Genomic DNA, 15129 nt, shown 5'->3' with positions numbered 1-15129 from the left:
TATTTTTTGACATGAAGAATCTTCATTTCAGTTGGAACCTTGTGAAGTCCACATCCATTAGCAAAGTCAAATCCGGACAGGCCGTCCATAAAGTCAGCAACAATTTGCACCAGTTCACAGGCTCAAAAATCTCTTCATCTGGTCGGGTTCTGGTCAACTCAATGTGGGCTGCCTCACTCGGCCTCCACAGGGTGCCCATTGGTCGCCTTGCCTTTAGACCATGGGCTCTCACAAATACTCAACAAGCCTAGCCCCCTCGTCCTAGGTCATGAACTTTAGACCAGTCGACCCGCTCTTGTCTCCTCTTTTTCCTGTAAACCAAGTCCACAGGTGTCAGTGGCCAAACTCAACCCGTCTCTTTATTGCTGCAATTCTCCCACTTCCACTCAACAAGTAGATCCAGGTGGTCAACTAGTAAGTACTTCAGCCTACCCACAGGCTCTCTTTAACGTTCAGTCCTAGGGAGGAGTTTTCTTCATGGTTTCAGATTTTTTTTTCCAGCTTCTGTAAAAGACCACTGGTTCCTGAGTACTTCAAAGTACTGGGTGGGGCATATCTTTTCAAAGCTTTCTTTGTAGGCTTGGCCTAAACCCATCAAAGATCAAATTTTAATGGCTGAAAGCAATTGGGCTTTCAAGCTTTCTATTTTCATACTTCCCAAAATCATTTCTATAAATCATAAGCAGAAGAAATCAGTATAAACAAAGTAGAATCAGATACTAAACTCAGTTCTTAAAAGTCAAGTTCAATCCTTATTTAGCTTATCTAAATCCTTATCTATCTAAACTATTCGATTTATACAAAAATATGGGCTTGGCATTAAACCAGATTCAGGCTTTCTGTCAGGGATTTTACCCTTCTGTTAGCTATTTTCCTTAAGCAGCATGGTTTCTGAGAAATTCAAATAGCGATTTCTAGCCCCGAGCTCAAAACATACATGAATCACATTCATTTTTGCCATTTTAAACATGAATAACCAAAGACTACAACCAACCAAAATAATCAAAACTTTAACCTCCCATATTCTTTCCAGAAAGCAACCAAGTAAGCAGTGTGACTTTATCTGACCTCTGGCTAGCCCAAGAAGAAAAACTACCATGAGGAGAGGTCAAACACACACCTACTCTCCAGCTTATGATTTGTTTCTCCAGTGCCCCACTGCTGACACCATAATGTGTTAACTATCTCATTGCCTCATTCATCGTTATACTCAATATCTATTTCACCACCTACTGTGTGTTGGATACTGAGACAGCTACGGTCCGCATGGTAATACGGTCTCTGCTGTCAGTGCGTTCCAATCTGGCATTGGAAACAGGCAAAGTAATTATCAAAGAAGCTATCAGATCACAGGAGGATCAGTGAAATGGATAAAGCAGCCTTATGTTAGAGTGTGTGGGGGAGGACTAGGGGCTACTTTAGATAAGCGAGCCCAGGAAGGTCCCTCTGCTGAGTAGAGATTTAAGCTGAGACTTGGATGAGGAGGCAGAAAGTAAAGCAAGTACAAAGGCCCTAAAGCTGCAATGAATTTGACTGCTAAGTAACAGGAAGCTTTCTTTCTTTATTAAATAGCCGTAGGAGCTTCCCTAATTTCTCAACAGCTCTCTTTCTTCCGCCCCGCTGGCATACGCAGCTCTTTCATCCTCTTCTCTGTGCCAGTTTTTACCTGTGGGTTTGCAGAGATGAGGAAATCACTCACAGTCTGGGCTCAGAAGAGTGGGAAAGGGTATAGGATGAAGCAATAGCACGGGACACAGCTTTGGCTGCGTTCAGGACCTGGGTTTCTTGTGAAACGGCTGCAGAGTAGGAAGGTCTGGGAGAGGTAGAGTTGTGGTGGGAGATGGGAGAAGGAAGGAGCCAAGGCAAAGATTACAGCTCTGGACTGTTCTCCCTCCAGGCAACAATGGGCTGGATCTGACCAGGGACTGTTCCTTGAGAAGGGAGCACTTATTTTCCAAGTCTTCTTCAGTAAGCCAGGACATACAAGGCACTTAAAATCCTCCTGTTTTGGTCACCTAAATGTTATAGCTGGTTCTGTCCATAGGTGATTTTGTGGCTGCTGTACCCGAGTGGAGAAGAATGATCCTTTGTTTTTCCTTTCCTTGCACTGAAACTGTGAACACATTCCCTGTGCGCTCTAGCTCTTGAAGGAAGGAGAAACCTGGAAGCTCTCAGGGGGACCCCTTCCCTGAGGGGACATTAATGCCTAGTGGTGGCAGAGAAGGTGACTGGGGAGCTGTGAATGTAGTCTGGGGTTCTGGAGAAGGCTCCAGTCGGGACAACGGGCAGGAATCTTTAGACGACATTCTACTTTGTGTTATTTATTGAAAACCACTGAGTAGCATAAATAATAGAGATTGATGGTATACTTAGAGCATTTGGATTTTTTATTAGTTGGGATTTAATACATATAACATATAATTCCATATTCAAATCACGACAAAGAGAAGTGTACAATGGCTACCACAATCCGTTTCCAGCCATTCTTTTCCTACTTTGACTCACTGACATTGTCTCCCTTTTACCCTATTCCTTAAATCACCACTGTACCCCTCTCCCCTGAACCCCTAATTCTACTTGCTGCCCCTATCGATTCATCAATCCTGGGTTTCATATACCCCAAAACAGAAAAGCATACAACACAGCTTCAAGAGAGTGACCTCCATGGACATCACACCCCTTAGATACACTCTAATAGGAATGAACAAAAACCAAACCAAAAATGCAGAACATTTTGGAAACCAGATCAGGTCCAGCCTGCATCGTAGGGGAAAATCTACTGACAAGGTGCTACCTGTTCAGATCAGATTTATGCCTTTGATCTTCTATCCTCCTCTCTCCCAAGCACTTTGTTTAGCGATCACTTTCCTCCCATCTCTTCATTTTAGATAGGGGGGTTCTCTGGAGGCTTATTTCCTAGGTAGTTCCCCAAATGAATCTTGGGCTCCCACTGTCATTCGTTGCCTTCTGCACACCGGATTCTCACCATTTAGGCTCTGATACTGATCCCTCCTTCAACTTCACATTATATGGATTCAAGTCCTTTGGTGATTGATGATGGTTTGTTTCTTCCATGTGGACTTAGCTGCTATCTCACTTAGATGGCTGTTTATTTGGAGACAAGCCTTTAAGACCCCAGATGCTATTATCTGATAGCTGGGCACCATCTAAATTCTTTGCCACAGTTTGCTCTAGCACCCATATCTTCTATATTCCCTTCCTGAGGGCAAGTATACAGCAGGGCAATGATGAAAGAACTAAATGTTCTTAAGTTGGAGCTAGGATTTAGCGTGAGCCCAAAACCCATTCGTGGATCTATCCCCCACCCTCTTTTACTTTTCTGTAACTTGGGAGGTGATAGATGTGTTAGTTAGTGATAGACTAGAGAAACAAATCCAGAGACACTCGTATGTGTGTAACAGAGAACTTTATATCAAAGAGGAATTGTATATTGAGAAGACATTCCACCCCAGTCCAGATCAAGTCCATAAGTCTGATATTAGCCAATATGTCTGACACCAGTCTATAATTTCCTTTTCAGACTCACATAACACATGCAATGATGCGGAATTCAGGAAGATCACAGGCCAGTGGGTGGAAAGCATTGTGGATCCAGTGGTGGTGAAAGCATCTCAGTACTGGTGTGGGTCTCTCCCTGTGGCTCCTTCAGCTCCGGGGCTCTGGTTCCATCAGGGGTCTCCATGTGGCTAATGCCGATGGCGACACACCTCTGAGATACACCCTAATATGAACAAGCTTAAGCAGCATATAACAGAATGACCTTCACAGGATTGTTGGAATAATGAATATCTTAATACAGCTTATAGGGTATTGGGACAGCAAGGCCTTGTTTGCCCATGGACAGTAGACCACTTGGGGTTTTGAAGAGACCCTGTTTTTGTTTTTATAAACCTTGTTGTCAGTTTCATATCTGGATATGGGTTGGTATAGCTGAGTCATCAAACCAGAGTGCTACTCAAATTTTATTTAATAAAGTTACAATAGTTATGATAAAACTTTAAGAAGCAAAAAAATCAAAGCAGGGGAATGAAAATCACAAAATTTGAAGCAGTGGCTACTTGTGGGGAGGCTTTGGAGGCCTTCGTCTCTGTGGGCAATGCAATGGGAAGGACAGGTAGATAGGTAAAAGTTACAGCTTCTTAATTTCCTTGTTCTCATGCAGAACTTGTACATGGATCAAGAGGCAATTGTGCAAGGAACTACTGCATGGTTTAAATCATGCAAAGTGTGCATAAAGGTTGTATTCTCTCACCATTCTACTTTTACAATCTGTATGTTGAGAAACTGGATTATATGAAGAAAATGTGGCTTTAGGATTGGAGGAAGGCTTATCAACAATCTGCGGTATGCAGCTGACACAACCTGGCTTGCTGAAAGTGAGGAGGAATTATAGCACTAGTTAATGAAATCAAGGATTTCAGCCTTCTGCACGGATGACAACTCAATGTAAAGACAACCCAAATCCTCACAACTGGATCAATAGGTAACATCATGATCGATGGAGAAAAGATTGAAATTGTCAAGGCCTTAGCATTGCTTGGGTCAATGATCAATTCTCATGGAAGCAATAGTCAAGAGATCAAAGGATGCGTTGCATTGGGAAAATCTGGTGCACAAAACCTCTTTATGGTGTTTAAAATCAAGTGTGTTACTTTGAGGACTAAGATAAGCCTGACCCAAGCCATGGTGTTTTCAATTGCCTCATATGCATGTGAAAGTTGGACGTTGTATTAGGAAGTCTGAAGAAAAAATCAGTTCGTTTAAATTGTTGTGCTGGTGAAGAATATTGAAAGTGTCATGGACTGCCGAAAGAACAAACCAATCTACCTTGGAAGAAGTACAGCCAAAATGCTGCTTAGAGGCAAGAACAGCAAGATTTCATCGCATGTATTTGGAGAGATGTTGTCAGGAGAGATGAGGCCCAAAGATGGAAGTCATGCTTGGTAGAAGGGCAGTGAAACAAAGATGGATTGACACAGTGGCTGAGTTGATAGGCTCAAACATAATGCCAATTGTGAGGATGATGCTGATCTGGTGCGGATGTAAGGGGAGAATTCCACCACCCAAACACCACGGCTCCTAATGGGATCATGCTTCCCACTCCACTTCTGTAGTGCTAGAATCATGCAGTTCAATTCCTGGATTTTAGAGATAGGAAGCGGAGTGACCTACTGATAGTCCTATTTTGAAACATATAACCTGGGATAATATTTCCCACAGTGTGATGCAGTGTAGACCTTTTTATTTCCATTAGTGATGCGTTAATTTCAATTAGGAAGAATTACACGTGGTTACTATGCGCCAACAGTTGTTTTCACTTAGCATGAGGCTAAGGTTAGTTAGACCTTAGCCAATTTAAAATAAAATAGGAAATAACAATAGTGCAGGTGCTGTGCACATACAGGGGAGTAATTCAATGATCTGAGGTTTGGAAAATACTGATTTAGAAGTTTCATGGCCAGAAAAGGCCTTCCTAATTGGTGGCATTCCCTTCAACTTTTGCTGTTTATTAGAAAGTCAGTGATATGGACGTGAGCGTAGCAGTTGACTTCCTCTAACTTCACAAAGGTGAAGGAAAATCCCTGTCATTATCAGTCCAAGACCAATTCCCAGGAGGTAGGTGTCAAATATGCTTTCACTCTCCGATCTTCTTAGCAGTTCTGACATCGACTGTCCATCCCAAGGTATTCTTGACTTCTCACTGGGCTTGATAATTCATTGTAGTGGCCACACACAGACACCACTCACAATTATGGGGCTAATTACAGAAGGTCACAGGTTGCTATTAGAGATCAGAAATGTTTAGAATGCTTTTAAAAAAAATCAAGATAGCTTTTCTGAAATCCTTTCAGGCACATCTGATCTTGGCCTCTCAGTCACGTGCCTCCTTTGCCTTTCCTGCTCAGGCAATGTTATAGAAAGCTGAGGTGTTGCTGATAAGTGCCTCAAAGGCGCTCCACTCTCCATAAGCCTTAGCCCAGAGACACTCAGTTTTAACGTGTATCTAAACCTAGCTGCTTTAGCAATCCTACCTTCTCAACTTAGTTTCTGAAGGCACCAAGCCTTCAGAAGTCTTAGCGAGCAAGCCTCATGCCCAACGGCACTCATCTTCACTCATTCTTTGGTCTGGGAATCACAACCCTTTCCTGTGTTCTGGCTCTGGCTCTGCCACTCCTTTGGTGCCATGGTTTTCTGTCCCTGGATCTAGCATGCTCAATGCACAGGAGTCTCCATTTTTGGCTCTTTTTTCTTAATTGTAAGGCGATACTCCTCCCATCCTGTATCTGAGATGGTTCATTTTATAACTAGCAGGATGTCAATCACAAATAACGGAATCATTTAATACTATAAGTATCTTCCCCCAACAGATTCATCAAGAAAAAGTTGTTTGGTGGGAGTAATATGGATTGTGACTGGAAGATTCATATTAAATACTTCACTACACTGCAAGACCAACTGGCTTGTCAGTAAATTGATATACATTCCTACTAAGCTAAAGAATAGAACGCTTTCTCCCTCCCCATCTTTTTGTCTATACAGAAAATGTTCCTCCAGAAGAGCCCTGTTTCATATGTCCAGGCATTAAAAGACCACAGCAAGGCACTGGTTTTGGAAGGGGCCACTTTGTCATGGAAACAGACCTGCCCTGGGAGTGCCAATGGAGCCTTGGAGTTGGAGAGGAATGGACACGCTGCTGATGAGATGGCCAGACCTCAACGACCTTTAGGTGGCCCCAGGCCAGAGGACAAAGGACAGAGAATGGGCCCAGAATTGCACAAAATAAATTTAGTGGTGTCAAAGGTAGCGTGCTTTATACCGTGCTGGAAGGCTGGCAACCAGACTTTTGGGGCCGGTGGCTAGGAGCTCAGTCTGTACCTTATTGTTTCTTTGGTTAAAAATTGGTTTCTTCAGGATATCCATTTTAACATATTTTTTCATAGAATGCAAATATAGGACAAACGTCTCAATTTGGCATACATTAATTGGTCACATAGAAATTTTAAAATAATAGGCAAGACCTCAGAATTGTATGAGAGTACTGTGTAATGGCACTTAGAGGAACCAAGGACACAGAAGAGAAAGGGAGGAGATTAAGCTAACATTTATTAAGTTCCTGGTATGTGTTAAGCTCTATTCTACAAGCTTTTGTTTGTTTGTTTTTTTGAACATTTTATTAGGGGCTAATACAACTCTTATCACAATCCATACATACACATACATCAATTGTATAAAGCACATCCGTACATTCTTTGCCCTAATCATTTTCAAGGCATTTACTCTCCACTTAAGCCCTTTGCATCAGGTTCTCTTTTCCCCCCTCCCTCCCTGCTCCCCCCTCCCTCATGAGCCCTTGATAATTTATAGATTGTTATTTTGTCATATCTTGCCCTATCCTGAGTCTCCCTTCCCCTACTTCTCTGCCGTCTGTCTCCCAGGGAGGAGGTTACATATGGATCCTTGTAATCGGTTGCTTTTGTTTGTTTTCTGACTCCTTCTCTACCTAATTTTTGAAAGGGCTCAACCTCTTTCTCCTATTCTAGCTTTGACACTTCTATTATCTATCTACACATTTTGCTTCAGAAACATCACATCCATTTCCACAGCTTTAAATTTCACCACTACCTCTAGCCTGGATGTCCCCCGAACTCCAGACTTAACTACCTATTTAATATCTCTACCACAAAGCCTACCTATTTCAAATAAGACATGGCCAAATGAGAACTCTCAATTTTCACTCTCTCCAACTGGTTCCTTCAGTCGTCCCCATCTCAGGAAATGGAGCCAACCTCCTTCCGGTGAGTCAGAACTAAGGAGTCAAAGGTGGTTGCTCTCTCCTTTCTTCCATTAATCTAATCCATGAGGAGAGTCTGTCAGCTCTCCTTTAACTTCTCCCCCAAGTTCGGCCACCATATTCCTGCTTGACCCCCAAACCCTCATGATGTCACTTCTGACTCCCCACCATCTTGCCTTCTTTTGCTTTTGCTCTTTCTGGAACACTATCCAAGCCATGGACAGAGGGTCTTTTTGAAATGTAAACGTATGCCACTTTTCTCCTTAACCCTTCATGGAATTTCCACTGTACCACCTATCTGCACATTTTACGGTTTCTCCCTTTAATCCCTCCATACAGCCTATTGGCAGCTCTTTGACACCTGAGTTTAATTCTGCTTCAGGGCTTTTCCAACTGCCTTTCCCACAACCCCCAACACCCTTCTCCCAGATTATCCTGTGTCTGCCTCCTATTTGTCATTCACATTTCAACTGCAATGGCATCTGCTCAGAGAAACTTTCTCTGGCCAGCCTATCTAAAATGGTCTCAACACCCAGCTCTCTATTACAGTAGCCAATTTCATACATCACTCATCACCATCTGATCATATTGTAGTGAAGGTAGAAAGAGGGATTCCAACAGTGGAATCTAGCTGCATGCTGGGTGCCCCTTCCCTAGAGATCTGGGTGGTAGATTGTGAGCCCCAATGTTATCATCTGTGAAAGCTCTGGGGTGTGCTTGGCCTGTTGCCATCCAGACAAGTGATTCAGCTTACATTTTCTCCAGTTTTAACCCCTACCCCCTCAACACACATACACATACACAAAAATAATATTTATTTATTATTAATTTTTGATGGGTATTGTTTTCTTTTTAAAAATATTTTAAATCATTTTATTAGGGCCTCATACAACTCTTATCACAATCCATACATACATCAATTGTGTAAAGCACATTTTTACATTCATTGCCCTCATCATTCTCAAAACATTTGCTCTTCACTTAAGCCCCTGGCATCAGCTTCTCATTTTTCCCCTCCCTCCCTGCTCCTCCTTCCTTCATGAACCCTTGATAATTTATAAGTTATTATTTTGTCATATCTTGCCTTGTCCGACATCTCCCTTCACCCACTTTTCTGTTGTCTGTCCCCCAAGGAGGAGGTTATATGTAGATCCTTGTAATCGGTTCCCCCTCTCTACCCTAGCCTCCATCCACCCTCCCGGTATCACCACTCACACCACTGGTCTTGAAGGGATCATCCATCTTGTATTCCCTGTGTTTCCAGTTCCTATCTGTACTAGTGTACATCCTCTGGCCTAGCCAGATTTGTAAGGTAGAATTGGGATCATGATAGTGGGGCGGGGATGGGGGTGAGGAAGCATTTAGTAACTAGAGGAAAGTTGTATGTTTCATTGTTGCTACATTGAACCCTGAGTGGCTTATTTCCTCTCCGAGACCCTTCTGTAAGTGGCCTACAAATGGGTTTTGGGTCTCCACTCCGCACTCCCCCCGTCATTCAAAATGATATGATTTTTTGTTCTGGAGATGCCTGATACTTGATCCCTTTGGCACCTTGTGATCACGCAGACTGTTGTGCTTCTTCCATGTGGGCTTTGTTGCTTCTGAGCTAGATGGCTGCTTGTTTACCTTCAAGCTTTTAAGACCCCACACGCTATATCTTTTGATAGCCGGGCACCATCAGCTTTCTTCACCACATTTGCTTATTCACCTGCTTTGTCCTCAGTGATTTTGTCGGGAAGGTGAGCATCATAGAATTCCAATTTAGTAGAACAAAGTCTTCTTGCATTGAGGGAGTACTTGAGTGGAGGCCCAATATCCTTCTGCTACGTTAGTACTAAACCTATAAATACATGCACATAGATCTATTTCCCCATCCTCATATATATGTACATGCCTTTATTTAGACCTCTATAAATGTCTTTCCTGTATTTTCTTTGACTTTCCTCTTGTCCCATTATCATGCTCAGCCTTCATTTGGGTTTCAGTAATTCCTCTTGGTTACATTACCCTTGATCACACCCTACCAGGCCTCTGACACCCTCCTCACCACTGATTTGGATCACTTGTTGTTCCCTTGTCCCTGGGTTTGTTACTAATATTTATTTTATGGTCTACCTCCCTCCACTAGAAGTTCAATGAGAATTTTTTTGTTTACTACATAGACAAAGCTCAAAGGACCATTTGAAGGATGAATGAATGAATGAAGGTATCCATGAATTCTGTAAGGCTGGCTCCATTGTCCTCATCTTACAGATGAAGACACGGAGACTAAGAGGAGCGAAGTGGCTTGTCTAGGATCATAGAGTAGATGCCAGTCTAGAATTCAGATTTTCTGCCTGATTTGACAATCCTTCTTGGAATTCCTCTCTGTCACTTCATAGGTCTTGCTGCCCATAAGGTTGTCCCAGCCCAGGGTTATAGACCAAACTCAAAGCTCTTTGTGAATGTTACTTACCTAAGAGGTCTTGGGAAGGGTGACATTTTATTTTGTTTATTATTTTTGAGAAAATAATAAACCCATTTTGGAGAAATTGGATGCTTGTCCCATCCCCATTTACTCTGTCCTCTTCGACTTTGCAGGGTATGCTCTTGGGGATCTGCGGCAACACGGGTGGTGGCAAGAGCAGCCTGCTATCAGCCATCCTGGGGGAGGTAAGTAACATGAGATCCTAATGCATTTCCACTAGTTCGCAGTCCAGTCATTCCCAATCTCAAGTTTGCCCCCAAACTCACTATTGCTTTCTTTCTCAAAGGACTGTAAGACAATAGGACTTAGTAAATTGAGAGTGGGTCATCTTTGGCCGATGGAGGAAGAGAGCTATATGTGTGTCTCCTCCTCAGTGGCACTTGCTCCCCACCCTGAGGCAGCACTCAGGACTGGAAGGTCTCCTGAAGCCCATCCTCCCCTATTCGATGTGTTTCCTTTCCCTGCTTCTTAATCATGTAGTGATCAGGGTGATGATGCAGGGTGTCTCACATTTTAATATGAAAATAAAAATAGTATCATGAAGCCCAATTCCTACCATTGTGGTGTGGCATGTCCTTGCTGAGTGGCATCAACAGTGAAATGTGAAGGTAGAAAGAGGGATTCCAACAGTGGAATCTAGCTGCATGCTGGGTGCCCCTTTCTTAGAGATCTGGGTGGTAGATTGTGAGCCCCAATTTTATCATCTGTGAAAGCTCTGGGGTGTGCTTGGCCTGTTGCCATCCAGACAAGTGATTCAGCTCATTTTCTCCAGTCTTAACCCCTGCCCCCTCAACACACACACACACATACACACACACACACACACACACACACACAAGTTCCCACAGAACATTTGCACACTCCATCTCCCACAGGAGGGGTGTCCTGGGTAGCACAAACAGTTAAGCACTGGGCTACTAATGGAAAAGTTGGTAGTTCAAATCCATCCAGAACCACCTTGGAAGGAAGTGTTGGCTATCTGCTTACAAAAGCCTTGAAACTTTTGCTCTAAACACGCAGAATCCCCATGAGTCAGAAATGAGCAATCTCAACAACAAGCCCACAGGAGTTTCTCACCAAGCCTTCCCCATTTAGTGCCCAGATTCACCCTCTCCTGTGGCTTTTCTCACTGTCCCTTCTTTTTTGCCGAGCATCCCTCTTTCTCACATGGTTCAGAGAACTAACAGATATCCTTCCTGCACCCAGCATTCCTCTCAGTTCTTTCTCCACGAAGTACACAGCCCATCTTATCCAGGTGTCTTGCCTATAGGAAGTCCTTGTTTAATAACTTCCATCCAGGGAAAATCAATCATGTTTTAAATACAATTTCTCTTCTAATACAGTCTGACGACTCTGCTTTTTTTCCCCCCTGTGATCCTTTCTCTAGATTCTTTAGAAGGAGATGGAAAACTTTTAAAATTTGTATTAGAAATAATAGTCCAAGCACTTTGTGTCAGGCCCTGTGCTAAAAGATTTCCATTTTCCTCTTCAATTTCATAATGCAGTGAGAAAGTCACTCACTGTGGCCAGTTTACAGATGAATAAGCAAGGGTCAGAGAGTAACTTGTCCAAGGTCGCACTTGGGCAAAGCCAGGATGGAAATGGAAGTCCATCTGAAGTTGGAACTCTGCTCTCCATTGGCATCTTTCCCTGCAAGCTTACATAAAATCCACCTTTCTATCTGGCTACTGGCTTGTCAAACTCCTTTTCAAATGAAACTGTTTATTTCCAATAAAGGGGAAAACCATTTTAAAGCTATGTCCTTAATGATGAGAAATCATATGGAAAATAAAAAGCAGAGAACTGGCATGAGGGGGAGAAAGGCATAGACAATAGGCCCTATCCCAGGAGCCCTAGTGACATAATGGGTTACATGTTGAGCTGCACACCTCAAGTCAGCAGTTCAAAACCACTAGATACTCTGTGGGAGAAAGACGAGGCTTTCTACTCCTGTCCAGAGTTACAGTGTCTTGGAAACACACAAGGACAGGACTGCTCCGTCTTTATAGAGTCCCTTTGAATCAGAATCCGCTTGATGGCAATGAGTTTGGTTTTGGATGCTGGTTATGGTGCGGATGAGAAACATATATATTAAATATGTGATCTTTAAGCTTACCACACAAAGAAGCAGAAAGACTACTCGACAGCAAAGACCCATACACTTACCATGTAGATTCACCAGTTGATAAAATTTTTCCTTATGTAGGTAAATATATATTTTATAAAAAGCCTTCGATTACAAAGATAATAATATTTTTCTATGCTAAATAACTTATTCTGAAATTTGGAAATAAGGATGTTTCCCCTTATTTAACCAGGATACCACTATCACACCTAGTAGCAGAACTAATAGCTCCCTAATATCCAAGCCAGGCTGAAACGTATAGGGTGCTTTTAAAGCAATGTTTTATTCAATCACAGTAGGAAATGGCCTGGCTTCGTTTCAGCTGCTGTCACATGTGCTCATGGCAGGGTCCTCAGACCCAGCAAGGAAGTATTGGTGGTCTTAGGTTCTGTGGAGTCAATTCTGACTTGTGGTGGCTCCATGGGAGCATCCAACTAACGGTCCTATTTTACATAGCACAGGCACAAAGAGCCCAGGGGGCAGTGGGTCCTGGACCCTGTGGCTACTGAGAGACAGGTGGGCCATGGAGATCTGTCTCTGGCACACTTGGTACTGATGCTGAGCTTGTTTTGCTGCAGATGCACTTGCTCGAGGGCTCGGTGGGTGTGCAGGGAAGCCTGGCCTATGTTCCCCAACAGGCGTGGATCCTCGGGGATAGCATCAGGGAGAACATCCTCATGGGGGACCAGTATGACAAAGCCTGGTAAGTCTGGGGAGAGCCTGGGAGGGAAACTGGGTGTGTGGTGGTGTAGGCACCTTAGCTGCGAGGAGTAATTTGATAATTACTAACATATCTATTTTTTCAGATGAGTCAACAGACACTCCTAGAAGTTAAGTAACTTGTCCAAAGTCTCATAGCTAGAAGGACACAGTAAAGGCCTCTGAAAGTTGAATCCAAATTCTTAACTGTTATGCTATATTGCTTCAAAATAGCCATTTCACTTTTCTCCCTTCGAAAATGTCCCTGTAAGCTTCCTTCATATTAATTCAGCACTAGGTCCTCTGCACATTGATAGGGAACTGCCAGAAATCCAGGCTGGATTCAGAAGAGGACACTGCTGATGTCAGATGGATCTTGACTCAAAGCATAGAACACCAGAGAGATATTTACTTGTGATTTATTGACGATGCAAAGTCAGTTTACTGTGTAGACCATAATAAACTGTAGATCACCTTGAGAAGAATGTGAATTCCAGAACTCTCCATTGTGCTCATTCAGAACTTGTACACGGATCAAGAGGCAGTTGTGAGAACAGAACAAAGGAATATGGCATCGTTTAAAATCAGGAAAGGTCTACGTTGGGGTTGTATCCTCACACCATACACATTCAAACTATATGCTGAGCAAATCATCAGCGAAGCTGGATTACACGAAGAAGAATATGACATCAGTATTAGAGGAAGGTTTACTAACAACCTGCAGGATATAGATGACACAACCTTGCTTGCTGGAAGTGAAGAAGAATTGAAGCACTTGCTGGTGAACATCAAGGATTGTAGTCTACTCTATGGGTAACAACTCAATGTAAGCAAGACCCAAATCCTCACAACTGGACCAGTAAGTCGCGTCGTGATAAATTGAGGAAAGGCTGAAGTTGTCGGGGATTTTATCGTGCGTGGAGCCACGATTCATAGTCATGAAAGCAGCAGTTAAGAGATCAAAAGAAGTGCTGCATGAGATGAGTCTGCTGCACAAGACCTCTTCAGAGTATGAAGAGAACAGATGCTTCTTTGAGGACTGAGATGGGCCTGACTGAAGTCATGGTATTCTGCATTGCATCACCTGCATGTGAAAGTTGGGCACTGAGCAAGATGGAGCATAGACGAACAGATGCATTTGAACTGTTGTGCTGGAGAAGAATATCGGAAGTGCCATGGACGGCTAAAAGGACAAATGGATCTGGATTGAAAGAAGCAAGGCCAGAGTGCTTCTTAGAGGCAAGGATGGTGAGACTTTGTCTTACACATTTTGAACATATTGCAGGAGAGACCAGCCCTGAAGAAGGACATCGTGCTTGGTCAAGCAGAGGGGTAGTGAAAAACAGTAAAGTCCTGGGCAAGCAGGATTGACACAGTGGCTGCATCAATAGACTTAGGCCTGGGCACAATTGTCCTTCGTGCATAGGGTTGCTGTGGGTTGGAAGCGACTTGAAGGGACTTAAAAACAGGCCCACCTCCAAAGGTTCAAACAAAGAAGGTGACGGGGTCATGGAATCTCGATGAAGTGAGTTTGTGTTCATGATCTAGCGGACCACCTACCTCCCATCTACGTCCCTCCTTGTCCCCGGTGACCTCTCCCTGCTGGAGGCCCTGGGGTTGACTGGCTGGAAACAGGCATTTGTAAGTTGTGTGCGAAGTCTATTCAGTAGAGGACTCAGAACATTCTGGCCTGAATGCTCCTGCTCTGGTCTCGTTCAAGGAGTCCTGGTGGCACAGTGGATCCAGCTTGGGCTGCTAACTGGAAGTCAGCAGTTTGAAATCAACAGCAGTTCCTTGGGAGGAAGCGGGAACGTTCTTCTCCATTAAGCATTACAGACTTGGAAGTCCGCAGGAGCAGTTCTATCTTGTCCTATAGGGTCACTCTGAATTGGAACCAGCTAAGATTTAATTCTGGTGGGCTGTGACAGAACTTGACTGTTTGATTTTGCAATTTGCCCCCACTAGTGACACTGACTGGTCAAGACTGGTGTTCTGTGAGCACCTGTGTAGTTGTTCTGTGGGTAC

The 15129-nt window shown here is 43.4% G+C and overlaps 1 protein-coding gene across 1 annotated transcript in view; it reads left to right on the top strand.

The window, feature by feature from the left end:
- ABCC11 (ATP binding cassette subfamily C member 11) overlaps positions 1-15129 on the top strand; it is a 105923-nt gene that overhangs the window by 26998 nt on the left and 63796 nt on the right. Inside the window, exons 10-12 of the mRNA XM_075536694.1 lie at positions 6562-6822; positions 10394-10465; positions 12984-13108. Coding sequence (XP_075392809.1) covers positions 6562-6822; positions 10394-10465; positions 12984-13108 — 458 coding nt within the window. The remainder of the gene's footprint in view (positions 1-6561; positions 6823-10393; positions 10466-12983; positions 13109-15129) is intronic.

The sequence above is a fragment of the Tenrec ecaudatus genome, chromosome 18 (assembly GCF_050624435.1).
Source record: "Tenrec ecaudatus isolate mTenEca1 chromosome 18, mTenEca1.hap1, whole genome shotgun sequence".
Taxonomy (NCBI): Eukaryota; Metazoa; Chordata; class Mammalia; order Afrosoricida; family Tenrecidae; genus Tenrec; species Tenrec ecaudatus.
This window is presented reverse-complemented; position numbering and strand designations above follow the sequence as displayed.